Genomic DNA, 13,183 nt, shown 5'->3' with positions numbered 1-13,183 from the left:
TGTGGACAACCCACTGTGTGCCACACGCATTTACATTGTCATTGAAGTCGATACTTCCAACAGCCTGTGGGGTGGGTACTACTGTCTCCACTGTGCAGATGAGGAAGCAGAGTCTCAGGGTAAGGAATCTGCCTGAGATCACATGCTAGTAAGTGGCAGGGTGAGATCAGCATTTCTTCAAAAGGCACCATTTCAGTGGGATCGGTTGAGGAAGGGAAAACATTGTGCTGAAGAGCACTTTAAGTCATCATATTTGGTTTGCGTTGTAGCTGGAGAGAAAGGACCCCTCTGAAGACAAGGAGGACATTGAAGGCAACCTGCTCAGGCCAACTGGTGTGGCCCTTCGAGGAGCGCACTTCTGCCTGAAGGTCTTCAGGGCTGAGGACTTACCACAGAGTAAGTCTGGTGCCCTCTCTGGGTCAATGCCCACCTGTGACTGTGCGGAGAGTCCCTGGGCTCCAGGGGAAGGAGATGGAGGGACTGGCCCTCTGCTCCCTCCCAGCCTCCCCTGGGCCTGGCTTCCTCACCCCGAGGGTCTATTAGATCAGTGCCCAGCCCAACCCTCCCTCTGCTCCGCCCTCCAGGGAAGGCTCACACCCTCTATAGGTTTCACAAGGGTTTAAAAACTTCTTAACTCCAGAAAAGCAATCAGAATGAATGAAAAGTAATATAAATGCTGGTGGAGTTACAGAGATGCAAGACATCTTGAGAGTAAGAGCTGCCCCTGGGATCCATTTCAGCATCCTCTAGGCCTGGGCTGGTTGCTTAGCGGCTCCATGGACCCATTGTCTTGATTCTCACTGGGGAGTCAGCACCATTTGGACTCTGGTCTGTGCTCATGGCTGGATCTCATTGATTTTCTTTCCCTCCTTGAGGAAGCCCCAGCCTGCAAGTTGGCTGACCCTGGGCTGGGGAAATATCGCTGAAATGTTGGAAAGGCTCAATGTCCACAGATGAAGAGCGGGTGTCCCGTTTGCCTGGGACTGTCCTGGCTTTAGCGCTGAAAGTCCCATGTCCCAGGAACCCCTCAGTTCTGGGAAAACTGGGGCAATGAGTCACCCTAGCTGTGGTCATGTCCTCATCCTTCCCGGAAGGCCAGTGTGCCCGCTGCCTTGTTGTCACAGTGACTAGTCCCATCCCGTCCCCACCCTGTGTTCTCAGTAACTGCTGGGGGAATTACACTGAATGTTCTAGAGCCGTGGGTGTCAACACAGGCTGCACATTAAAACCACCTGGGAGCTTTAAAGAAGTACAGACACCTAGGCCCCACCTCCAGTGTTTCGGATGAACTTGGTTTGGAGTATGGCTCACACATGCATAGTTTTTAAGGGCTCCCGGGTGGTTCGGTCGTGCTGTGGCCGTGAGCCACTGTTTTGGAGCGTGCATTGGTATAATCAAGCCAGTCGCCATCCATAGCAGAGTCGGCAAGAACATTTGCTACTTGGTTCCCTGCTTACAAGTTTTGAATAAAGCTAATTGTTTGAGGGTTTCTGCTTTGACTAATGACATCAATAAATGAAATGGGATCCTTCTGTATAAGCTTAATTGAACCAAAGTCATGGGGAAAGTCTTTAAATAAGTAATGGGTATTAAATGGGCATTAAAATACATGCTTAAAAATAGTCTGCATTTATTGGTTGAAACTACGTAGAAGTGAGGCTGGTAATTGGTTTCTAATCAATCAATCAATCCATTGGCGGACCTGTTCTGAAAGCCTTGAGAGCAGGGGGACAGTGAACAAGCCGTTTGGGGCTGGGCAAAGAAGCAGTGTGGTGCCCTCAGGAGCTGCTGTTCTGAGACGGCCCTCCCTCCTGGGAGTCCCTAGGTGAGGGTCCACGGTGTCTGTCTCAGGGAGTCCCAAGACTGCTGGGAGACGGACAGGAGGAAGGTCGGGGTTTTGGAGGGGGGAGAGCGGTGGGCAGTGACCAGCGTGTCCCTCTCCTCAGTGGACGATGCTGTGATGGACAGCGTGAAGCAGATCTTTGGCTTTGACAGTAACAAGAAGAACCTGGTGGATCCCTTCATGGAAGTCAGCTTTGCGGGGAAAATGGTAAGCAGCAAGGAAGCAGGAGGATTATTGTGGGAGGGCAACCGCTGGGCGTCGCTGTGGACGGGCGCTGTGTGGAGTACAGGACAGCGAGGCGCACACACGCTGCCCTCAGCGCCCCCCGTCAGAGGCGTGTGCACGGGAGGGGGCTGATTGTGGGACACGAGGTGAGACCTCACACAGGCCCAGCTCTCTGGGGCTGCCATGCACACGCACGTGGACAGATCTGCCTGGTATGTGAGACAGACACATAGGTGTGGATGGGCATGGAGGGGACAGACAGACAGTGGATAGATAGAGGAATATTTGAGGGAAAATTAAGCAATAGCACGAAAACCAGGCGTGAAGGCATACAGATAGGGAAACTAAAAAAAATATGTAATAAAAACATAATTATTTTTAAAAAGTTGTGGCAGGAGTTGGGCAGAGAAAGGCCACTCTGGAGGGGTCCTAGGGGTCACTCATACCTCTCTTCCTTGCAGCCCACCTGCCCAGAGGCAGGGCTGTTGCTCCAGTCCCTGTTGATTTCTGCCTGGCCCCTCCCTCCATCCCACCCCATACAGGATGGCTGTGCCCAGCGTTTGTCTGCCCATCCTACAGGCTCTCCCCGGTGGCATCGGCCACTCCCAGGCTTCAGCTGTCACCTCTTTGCAGAGGACTTGCACAGCTCTATTTAACACGGACCCTCCCTTCCACTCCAGACCTCCCCATGCCTCAGCGCAACTCTACCCGCTGCCCCTGGGGCCCTTTAAAGAAGTCGCCTTCGACCCCCACCTGCCCCACTTCCAGAAGCCTCCGTCCTAACCAGGTACCACCATCAAAGGCAGAAAATGTGACCCTGCCTCGATTCTTCCCTCTTTTTTAACCTCCCTACATCAACCGTGCCACACCTAGCTCTTAACTTCAAATATGTCCCGATGCCCATCCCTTCTCTCAGCTTCCAGGCCACTGTCATCTCTTCCCAGGACCACACAGCAGCCTTGGGTACGTTGTCTAGTCTGGGCTCTAGACTAGAGCCCACCAGAATAATTAGTCTAAAACACAGCCTTGTCTGTGCAATGAAGTTCAAACCGCATAACCTGGCTGACCGGGTCCCCGCAGCCGAATTTTCTCCACCCCGTCTCCGCGTCCATAACCGGTACAGTCTTTGCGCGAATGAGAAAGCGGCGCCCCTATCGGGCGGACGCAGCTCTACAGCCGGGCTTGGAGAGCAGGGTGGGCGGGGCTCAGCCCCACGTGCTCCCCCCTGGCGCCCCGGCCTGGGTACGGACTGCACAGCTCCCACGGTGCAGTGTGTCCCGTGTCGTCTGCCCCGTCTCTCGGTTCCCTGCGCGGTCACACCTCTAGCCTTTGCCAATGCCGTTGCGCTCGGTGCCCTTCCTGGCCGTTTTTTGCCTGAGTGTGTTGCATCTTTCCATGTCCAGCTTCCGTAACCCCCCAGGCCTGACGTACTAGTTCAGTCCTCGGCGCTCCACGGCGCCTTAGGCACGGCTCTCTTTTAGCCTATTTTCCATTCGATTCCAGTATATGTTGGTGTCTGTTTCTCCGACTTTCGGGCAAGAACCCGATCTTATTGACTCCATAACCTCAGAGCAGAGACTGTGGTGGAAATGGCTGGAAATGTGGAAACATGACATATGAAGGGGGGCGCAGACTCTGCCCCGGCTTCCGGAACCCTGCGGAGGAGCCTCTGAGCTTTGCGCCGCCTTCAGGGAGTCGGCGGGGTGGGGTCAGCGCCCTCCGAGCTCCCGCTAACCTTGCGGGGAGGTCCACCCGCTGCAGGATCGGGGTAGGGGTGCTGAGGCGGATGACTTGGGTGTTAACGGGAAAAGAGCAACTGGGCAGAGGAGAAGGGCTGAGAATCGGAGCTGGTGGACGGAGGGTGGCGCCCTGCCGCCGGCTCCCCCCGCGCTCCGGAGGCAGAGCGGGGAGGCGGAAGACAACAGGCAGGCGTTAGAGGACACTTGGAGAGGAGTTTAAAAAATCGACAATAAACAATAAAAGGCGAGGGTGGTGATGGAGAAGGTGTGGGTTCCCATCCACACAGAACTTTGTAGTTTTCCTTTAACTTAATCTTTTCTCAGATTCATTTTGAAAAGAAACAAGTCTGCCTGCCCATCCCGAAAACAAAGGGACCCCTGGGGTTCGGGGGGGCTGGGGGTGGGTGCCTGGACTTCCTTTTTTCCCCCCTCTTTTATGTTTCTTTACTTTCTTCTTTTATTATTGATGCACATATTTACTAAGAAATTTTGAAAAATGCAGAAAAAAGTAAATAAAATGACCTATAACGCATCATGCAAAATTCATGTTTGGTGCCTATCTTTCTAGTTTTTTCCTATGTATAGATAATAGATATTTTTTTCCCAACTCTTTATTTTAAATATTTTAAAACGTAAAGAAAAGTTAGAAGATTGTTTCCATGAACACCCACCCACTGGTATGGCCTCTACTTCGATTAAATAATTGCTAGCGTTTTGCTGCATTTGCCTTCTCTCTCTCTTCCATAGATACTTTTTTTTTTTTTCTGGCTGAATCATTTAAAACCTAGTTACAGACTTGACCCCTAAAGGCTTCAGCATGCATCTCTGGAGAAAAAGAAGATTCTTTGTAACCGCAATAACATTATCACACCCAGGAAATTAACAATTATTCCCTAATATTGTTAGATACTGGCTCATATAAATTTTCTCTGATTACCCCAAAAATGTCTTTTTAAGCTGGTTTAATTTTGGTCTAATCTAAGACCCAACTGGAGTTCATGCTCTGCATTTGGTTGTCAGGCTTCTTTAGTCTCTCTGGTAACAGTCTTTCACCACCCCTCACACCTCTCAGTCTTTCTCACCCCTCTCAGTCTTTCTCACCCCGTGACATTCGATTTTTGAAGGCCCCAAGCCATTTGTCTATGTTCTGGATTTGTGCGATTGTTTCCTTCTGGTGTTGTTTAACTTGTTTCTCTGGCCCCTATATTTCCTGTAAACTGGAAATGAGATCTCGAGACCAGATTAGGTTCAGATTAAGTATTTTGGCAAGAACTCTTCATAGGTGATGTTCCGTATATCATATTGCATCACAACAGGAAGCAATAATGTCAGGTTGTCCCATCATGTGTGATAATCGTCTGATCATTTGGTTATGATGGTGTCTCCAGATCTCTCGTTTGTCAGAGTACATGCTCCCCTTTGTAATTTGCAAGTAATCTGTGGGCAATATCTCAGGGCTGTGCAGGTATCCTGTTTTCCAGCAACCTCTTACCTGATAGTCTACGCAGCAATTAACCTCCTTGCCTGAACAAGTCGTTTACTTGGGGTTGCAAAGTGGTGATTTTCTCTTTATCATCCCTTCTCTCTTTCTTAGCTGGCGTTTTTCTGTAAAGAAGACTTTCCTTCTGCTGTCCCTTTGAGTATTACTGTGGACCTCAATACTCTTTATTAATTCAGTGTGTTAAAACCATTCATTGTGTTGGATGTATGAATTGTCCTGAAGCTGGCCGTTGGGAGCCCCTTCAAGCTGGCTTCTCCATCCTGAGCCCAACTCAGGGTCTCAAGGAAAATGTACGTGGGAGAGGTACCTCAGATTTTAAACTCCTTCATTCTGAGTAAATGCTCACTGCGGGTCCTACCCAAATGCAGTTCTGGTTTGGGCTTGGGGTCAGGGTCTGATGTCCTGTACTTGGCCTCAGGAGGGACTGTGACAGGGTGAATAAAGGCAACGGGAAACGGGAAGGTTGGCTGGACAGCCTTGTGGGACACTTACTCCAAGGCCTGGGATCAACTTTCCCAGTTTGACAGATGGAGAAATTCATGTCCCGAGACTCTTTCTATTCCCTATTCCCAACATGGTCGGGTGCTTGGATGGTGGATAGAACCAAGACGGAACTGCCTTCAAATTCAACAGCTTTCCTTGGAGCTAAGTCTCAGAGCTCTGGGGCTCCTGGCTGCTCCTGGGTCCTTGCCAGCACCTTGATCTCCCGAGGTCGTCTCCTGTTCTGAGATGCCCTTGGCTGGCCCTGGGGAATTTTCCAGGAAAGTGCAAATGTCTGGGGGAGGTGCTGGAGGTAGGGGACCTGGCCAGGCGAGGGACTATGTAAAGCTGATTGGGGGCTGGGCTCCTGCAAGAAGCTGCACTCTCCATTTTCCCTCTAGAAGGAAGGGGCTTATTATGAAGAGGCAGCTGAGACCCTCCCTCTTGAAAGCTTCAGCCTGGTCTGCCTCCTCTATGGCCCCCAGGCCTCTGTGTTCCCCTCTCTCTCCTCCAGCCACCTCGTCTGGCCTCTTCCCGCTCTCTCTGCTACCCTTACTACCTGTCTCATTCTGCCTGTCCCTCTCTCTCGGTGAGCTGGTGTGTCACTTTTTCTCATTACATCCTAATCTGAAGAGCTGTGAGGTTTTGTCCTATGTGTGACCACCCACCTCAGCCTGGCCCTCTTGGCATTTCCTCTTATGGACACTTGGTGGCACTGTTATCTAAGATGTGAACCATGCCTGATCAGGCCAAACTACTAAGAGGGAATGGGAGGGGGGTGTGTGTGTGTGTGTGGGCTTCTTGGTGATATGGGAGAAGGAAAGGGAGAGTACTTGGAGGGCAGGGTGGGAGGCTTTAAAACAACTTTTTTTTTCTGAACGTAAGAATAAAACCTATTTTATTGTTAAAAAAAAGGAAAAAATCAGAGAAAACCAAGGAAAATGAAAAAAATTAACCACGTTTCTGTACCCCACGGTACCCTGGAGATAACTACTGTTAACGTTTGTGTGTATTTCCTTCTAGTATGTTTTTCTACCTGTTGCTCTCATTCCCAACCCTTCCCTGTACCCCACTGGAAAAAATTGAATTCAGGTTACAGTCGATCTTTATTATTTGTGGATTCCATATTTGCAAATTCACTTACTCCCTAAAATTTATTTGTAACCCCAGAATCAATACTCGTGGTTCTTCCATGATATTTGCACATGCGTGCAGAAGGGTGAAAAATTTGAGTTGGCCGATGTGCATGTTGCCAGCTGAGTTGCAACAACACGACCCTCCACCTTTTTGGTTCAGCTCTCATCCTGTGAATAAGTGTCCTTTTCTTGGTCTACTTAGTGTCGTGCTTTTCGTGCTTTTCATTGGTAATCTCACTGTTTAAAATGGTCCCCAAATGTAGGTTCCGTCTAGGCGTCTTACATGGGAGAAGGCTGTGACGTGCCTTACGGGGAAAATCAGTGTTAGATAAGCTTCATTCAGGCAAGAGTTATAGCGCTGTTGGCCACAACTTCAATGTTAATGAACCAACAGTATGTAATAAATAAGGTGTCTTTAAACAGAAACACACATAACACAAGGTTATGTGTTGATTAGTTGACGAAAATGTGTCCGATGCTGTCAGGAACCTAACCCTAAATTTACCCTGGAAGCAATGGTTTAGGATTCATTAATTCGGGGTTCTTGGTGATTTATAGACCATGTACTACCACCAATAATGAGAACCAACCATATCTATGTGGTTAGGTAAACCACTTTTATTGTCTGATATTTCCTTAGGTTATTAAATAGCCTCTGAAATCAATTTTTTTGATGACTGCATAATATTCTATTAGATGAATATAACATAACATTTAACCTATTTTTAGATAATTTTTTTGTTGTTGCAATTTTCTTCTTTTATGAACAACTCGGTGACCAATCAGCGTACAGGGATCTTTGTCCATACTCAGATTGCTTTTCCATAGGGAAGTTTCTAGAACTGGGCAGAGGGTGTGCTTATTTTTAAGCATTTGATACAGATGGCCAAATAGCCCTCCAGAAAGGTTGTACTAATTACTCTCCATCAGGAAATGAAGGAAGGTTAAAAAAAAAAAAAAGGCTCAGAGAAGAGAAGAGGAGGAAGAGGAGGACGAAGCTTGGGGCTGCCTTGTCTGAGTGTGTGGCGAGTGGAACAGGGTATGGGAAGGCTGGTGAGGCCTCCTAGGGCCAGAGGCAGTGCTGACCTGGGGTGTGGCAGGGAGACTCACTGTGTTCAGGCTCCCAGACCCACATCCCAGTGGCTCTTTCAGAGGGAACCCCCGAGGGCAGCCAGGTGGAAGCGCTTGCTGTAGAGGAGGCCTGCGACTCCCCGGGGCCAGGGCTGGAGCGGCCCCACATGCACTGCTCCAGGATGTGGGGACGGCTGTGCCTTCTTGTTCCAGGAGAGAGTCCTTTCTTTTCCTTTTATTTAAAAATTTTGTTCAGCTAATTTTTGAACTAGGTAATATATTTATTATATATACTATATATATTTATCTATTATCTATCTATCTATCTATCTATCTATCTATCTATCTATCTATCTATCTATCTATCTATCGTCTATCATGGAAACTCTCCCTCTCGCTCTGTACCCATCCAACACTTCATCCACTCATTTCCTCCCTTGCAAAGGAATCCAGTACAATTACTCTCTGTTGCGCTGTTCCGGTTTCATTCTGCACATGCAAGCCAATCTGACTATAAATTTTTGCTTTTTACCCTCTGAACACAAATGGTTGCACATGACGCTCACTGCTCTGCACCTTGCTTTTTAATTTTTCTTTTTTTCCCAGTTTTATTGAGATATTGACATACAGCACCGTACAAGTTTAAGGTGTACAGCATAGTGACTTGATTTATGTATATTGTGAAGTGATTACCACAATAAGATTAGTTAACATCCATCCTCTCGTGTAGATACAAAAAGAAAAAAGAAAAAAATGTTTTTTTCCTTGTGATGAGAACTCTTAGGATCGTAACAACTTTCAAATACCACACAGCAGTGTTAACTATAGTCACCACGATGTACATTACATCCCCAGTACTTAGCTTTTTTGATTAATAATATAACTTGGAGATTGTTTCATGTCATTCTTTTTAGAGCTGCATAGTACTCCACTGTGTGGACAGACTATTATTTATTTAACCCGCTGTCTACTGGTGGACACATGGGTTGTTCCAGATCCTCACTCTTTCAAGCCATGCGGCAGTGAATAACCTCATCCATGTGTCATTCTGCGTGCGTGCAAGTATTTCTGTAGGGTAAGTGTCTAGAGGTAGAAGTGATAGGTCAAAGGGTATTTGCATTGGTAATTTTGATAGATAGTGGCCAATTGCCCATTGGAGGGGTCCAGTTATTTTGTTCTCCCACCAGCAAAATATGAGCTTGTGGTTTCCCTATAGCCTTGCCAACAGAGGGCTGTTAGATGTTAGAGATTTTTATAGATCCGATGGATGAGAAATGGTATGTCATTAGTTTTATTTTTGTTTCTTTCATTATGAGGCAGGTTGAGCCTCTTTGTATGTGCTTTACAACCCTTGGTATATCCCTTCCTGAGAACTGCCTGTTCCTCTCTTCCCATTGTTTCCTGGGATTGCCGGTCTCTCTTGCTTCCTTACTCCTTTCTTGGCTCATACGAGGGCCAAATCTTGGCACCCATCCCTGCTCCCAGCATTTGCTTGGGCTCTTTTCACAGAGAGGAGGGGAAGGTGAAGATGGGGGCTGGCACTGGGTGGACCAGGGATGGAGACAAAGTCCTGGCCCCCGAGGAGGCTGCACCCTCATTTGATGGAGGAACTGAAGCCCGCAATCTATGTCAGATGCTCAATAGATGAGATAATGCCCATAAAATGCTCAGCACAATGAAGGGCCCATAGTAAATGCTCTGAGAAAGGCTGCTAATTATTTTTATGTGTAGGACATGCAGACCTGCCAGGATCTATATATCTGCAATGGAGTCTTTAGCTGCTGTCCCCATGTGGTACACTATGCCCTGGGCGGGCTAGGGGGTCTGGCGCCTCCCGGGCACTCCAAGGACACAGTAGAGCACACGAGCTGCTGGTTTGGATCCAGTTTCTATCTCTGCTAGTTTTCTTTCATGTGGAAAGCCTGGTTAAGAGCAAGGCTGATCTGAGTAGAATGTGGCTTATGGGGTTTGCATCTTCACTGAATTTTCCTCTCACTCTCAGATGCTGGGGCACAGCCCCCAGCCCTGGCCTTCCAGCTCCCCTCTCCTATTCACCTCCCCCATCCCTAATCTTATGGGGGTCACAGTCTTCCAAAAGTGCCGGTGATCTGGGCTGGTGGTCAGAGAGGAGTGCCTCAGGCCATAGGCTCCTGGGAAAGCCAGTCTGGACTCAGCCCCACATTCAGGGGCATGTCCATAGTGGGAGATGTGGAGGGGGATTTCTAGCCAGAGGTAGGAGCTAAGGGTAGAAGGGCTGTGGCATTCAGGCAGTCTATCCTCCTTGCCCACCCCTCAGCTTTGCCTCTGACCTGCCACTTGTCTCTGTAAAAATTTCCTGTTTCTGAGCCCACAGCCCCAGGGCCCCCAGGGTCGTCTGCCCAGCCTGAAGTGTGGCTCGCATGGCAGAGAATGGCTGCCGACTGGTGTGGGGGTCCCTGAGGGAGCCCAGAGTCCCAGTGGAGCTCCATCCACCTGTCCTCTGTGTCTTCTAGCTCTGCAGCAAGATCCTGGAGAAGACGGCCAACCCTCAATGGAACCAGAGCATCACGCTGCCTGTCATGGTGAGCCTTGCCCCCTGCAGGCCCACCCCAGGAAGCCCTGGGCTCCCAGCCTCCCAGCATCCCACCTGCATCCTGGACTTCTATTTCTTTAAAAGGAGCCCGCCCCAACATGTCTCTCTTCCCTCCGTAGTTTCCCTCCATGTCTGAAAAAATGAGGATTCGCGTCATAGACTGGTGAGTCCGGGGTCTCCGAGTCTTTAGAGGTGGCTGTCCTCAGGGATCACTGGGTCCTTCAGTTCAGTCTGCACGTAGTGGGAGAGTCTGTTTCAGGGGAGGTAGTCTCCCCTGGGGGAGGCCAGAGAAGGAGAGGGCGTGGGCTGTTCTTGGGAAGCTTACTCACAGCCGGACTCCGAGGTAGATAAGGTGGGCAGCCAGGTGGGGCTGGAAGGGCCCCAGGAGCCCCAAGATCACCTAGGGCAGGAGGTGCCAGGAAGGCATCGTGGAGGAGGTGGGGTTTTGATAAGTCCAGGGTGAGGGCATTCCAGTAAGGAGAGGATCATTAGCTAAGGCAAGGAGGCTGGGAAGAGCAGAGCTTCTGGGAGGATGGGCCATGATGTCCCATGGGTTAGTGGGATGGAATGGAAGGGTCTCCAGGCTGGGAAAGTGGGCCAGGTTGCACGAGCAGGGGTTGCCATTGCAGGCTTGCAACAGGTGAGGGCAATAGCCACATGGACATCCTAGAAAAATAATAGTATCGGACACTTATTGAGCACCTACTGTGCGCCAGGCCCTGTGCCCAGCAAGCACTTTCTGTGCATGATCTCACCTGATCCTCAGCTCACCTTGCAGCATGATCCTACTTCACAAATGAGGGAGCAGGTTTGCAAAGATCGAGTGACCTGCCAGAGGTGACAGCTGGGAAGTGACCGAGGCCAGGCTCAAACCCAAACCTGCTGCTCCCACAGCCTGTGTTCTTAACCACTGGGCCATGCTGCCTCTGCTATGTTGAGGGGTCTCTCTCATACCCGAGGGGCCATTAGGGGCCCACACACGTGATCTCCAGGACCTTCCATACGCCAGGCTTTCCAAAAGGAGAGAGTTGTCCTTTCTCTGCCCCTGAAAAGTCTTGGCCCTGTGGTTCCCAGCGTGTTGTCCTTTGGTCTCGGGCCCATGGCACCCCCAGCCAGGAGGATAATGAGAGACCAGGGAAAACCCCCAGGCCACAGAGCCATTAAAGTGTGCGCCAGTTCCCCAGGCCTAAAGAAAACAGCTTTGGAGAATTAGAGGAGAGGAAGGGAGCAAGGAGGGCCAGGAAGGAGAGGCCTCCAGGGCCCCGACCGCTGGTATGTTCCGTGGGGAAGCGGTTTGGGGGAGAGATGTGTTTTACATCCACAGACAGCCTCTTCACCTCAGCTTGTGGTGTATGCCCGCAGGTTTATGCCGCACAACAAAAATGTGCGTTGTTTTGACTGTGGGCGGCTGGCTGTGCGTGTCTGTGTGTGTCAGTCGTGTGGACTCATGTGCGTGTGTGCACACGGGTGCGGTTGTCCTGTCACATGTGGTGTGGACGGGCCTTGCCTGAGTCCGTGTGAGCCGTGTCAAAGGCATCAGCATACTGTACAATCCAAACACATTACGGAATCTGGTGGTTGCATCTCTGGTTTGGGTTGAAGTGGCATTTTTATTGTGAGTCTATTTTCAGACTTGCTATATTTTCCAAAGGCAGCCCCAAGCCCCAGAACCCAACTCTTGGCCAGAAAGCATTCTGCTGCTGCAAGTTCCTATCCCGAAAAGAGCTTTCTTCCCAGAAAACTCAGATAAACTTTCGTTATTACCTGAATCCTGGAAATATGATGTGGTCCATGTGGACTTTGCTCTGTAACTTAATCTTCCATTCAGTTGTTACAAAATTTCTTTTTCATTACAAAACAAAAACCCAAAAAAAGTAGCCCCCCACCCCGCGTAAAACCAAACCCTCTCTCCTTCCATTCTCTTTCCTTGCTTGCTGGGTTCAGGAAAGACCAGAGGTCAGAAATCCCATTCCTTTCCAAGTGCTGGTCTTTTCTAGGGGTCGGACAGGAAGGCGGTTCAAAGATGCCATCAGCTGTCAGTTATCTGGTGTTGACATTCTTTGTAAAATGTTTAAGGAAGTTTTTACTTTCCGGTTCTTATCAACACCATTTACCAGGAAAAATGATAAGACTTATGCTGACAATTCACTGTGCCTAATGGAGCCCCACCCCATGGAAAACGGGAAAATGGAAGCTTTCTCACCTTCTTGGGAAATACAGAGAGGAAGGAAGGGAGCAGCTGAGATAGGGTATCTCATGGGCTTAGGATTTACGAGAGTAATAAAAGCACCATGCCCAGGTGTGCCTCTCAAATGGGCTCAGGTGTATCGTCACCTGAAGCCGCCTATGGCCAGAGTACGCACAGCAGGGAGCGAGGGCCTTCAGGACTCCAAGAAGAGGGAAAACGCACCCAGGGAAACTTCTGGGAGGAGTTCGGTCTCGCCCAGCCCAGTGTTTCTCAACCAACCTTGGCACGATGACGTTTTGGGCCAGAAATTCTTTGCTGTGAGAGACTGTCCTGTGTATTGCAGGATGTTTAGCAGCAACCATGGCTTCTCTCTACTCATCCCCCCACCCCATACCAAAAATGTCTCAGACATTGCCAAACGTGCCCTG

At 49.5% G+C, this 13,183-nt stretch overlaps 1 protein-coding gene across 15 annotated transcripts in view; it reads left to right on the top strand.

The window, feature by feature from the left end:
- The window catches only part of DYSF (dysferlin), a 201,748-nt gene that overhangs the window by 58,900 nt on the left and 129,665 nt on the right, over positions 1 to 13,183 (top strand). For all 15 annotated transcript variants that reach the window (XM_058550977.1, XM_058550972.1, XM_058550975.1 and 12 more), the window contains 4 exons: positions 270 to 396; positions 1,947 to 2,050; positions 10,488 to 10,556; positions 10,687 to 10,730. In XM_058550977.1, coding sequence (XP_058406960.1) covers positions 270 to 396; positions 1,947 to 2,050; positions 10,488 to 10,556; positions 10,687 to 10,730 — 344 coding nt within the window. The remainder of the gene's footprint in view (positions 1 to 269; positions 397 to 1,946; positions 2,051 to 10,487; positions 10,557 to 10,686; positions 10,731 to 13,183) is intronic.

Source organism: Diceros bicornis, chromosome 12, assembly GCF_020826845.1.
Source record: "Diceros bicornis minor isolate mBicDic1 chromosome 12, mDicBic1.mat.cur, whole genome shotgun sequence".
Taxonomy (NCBI): Eukaryota; Metazoa; Chordata; class Mammalia; order Perissodactyla; family Rhinocerotidae; genus Diceros; species Diceros bicornis.
This window is presented reverse-complemented; position numbering and strand designations above follow the sequence as displayed.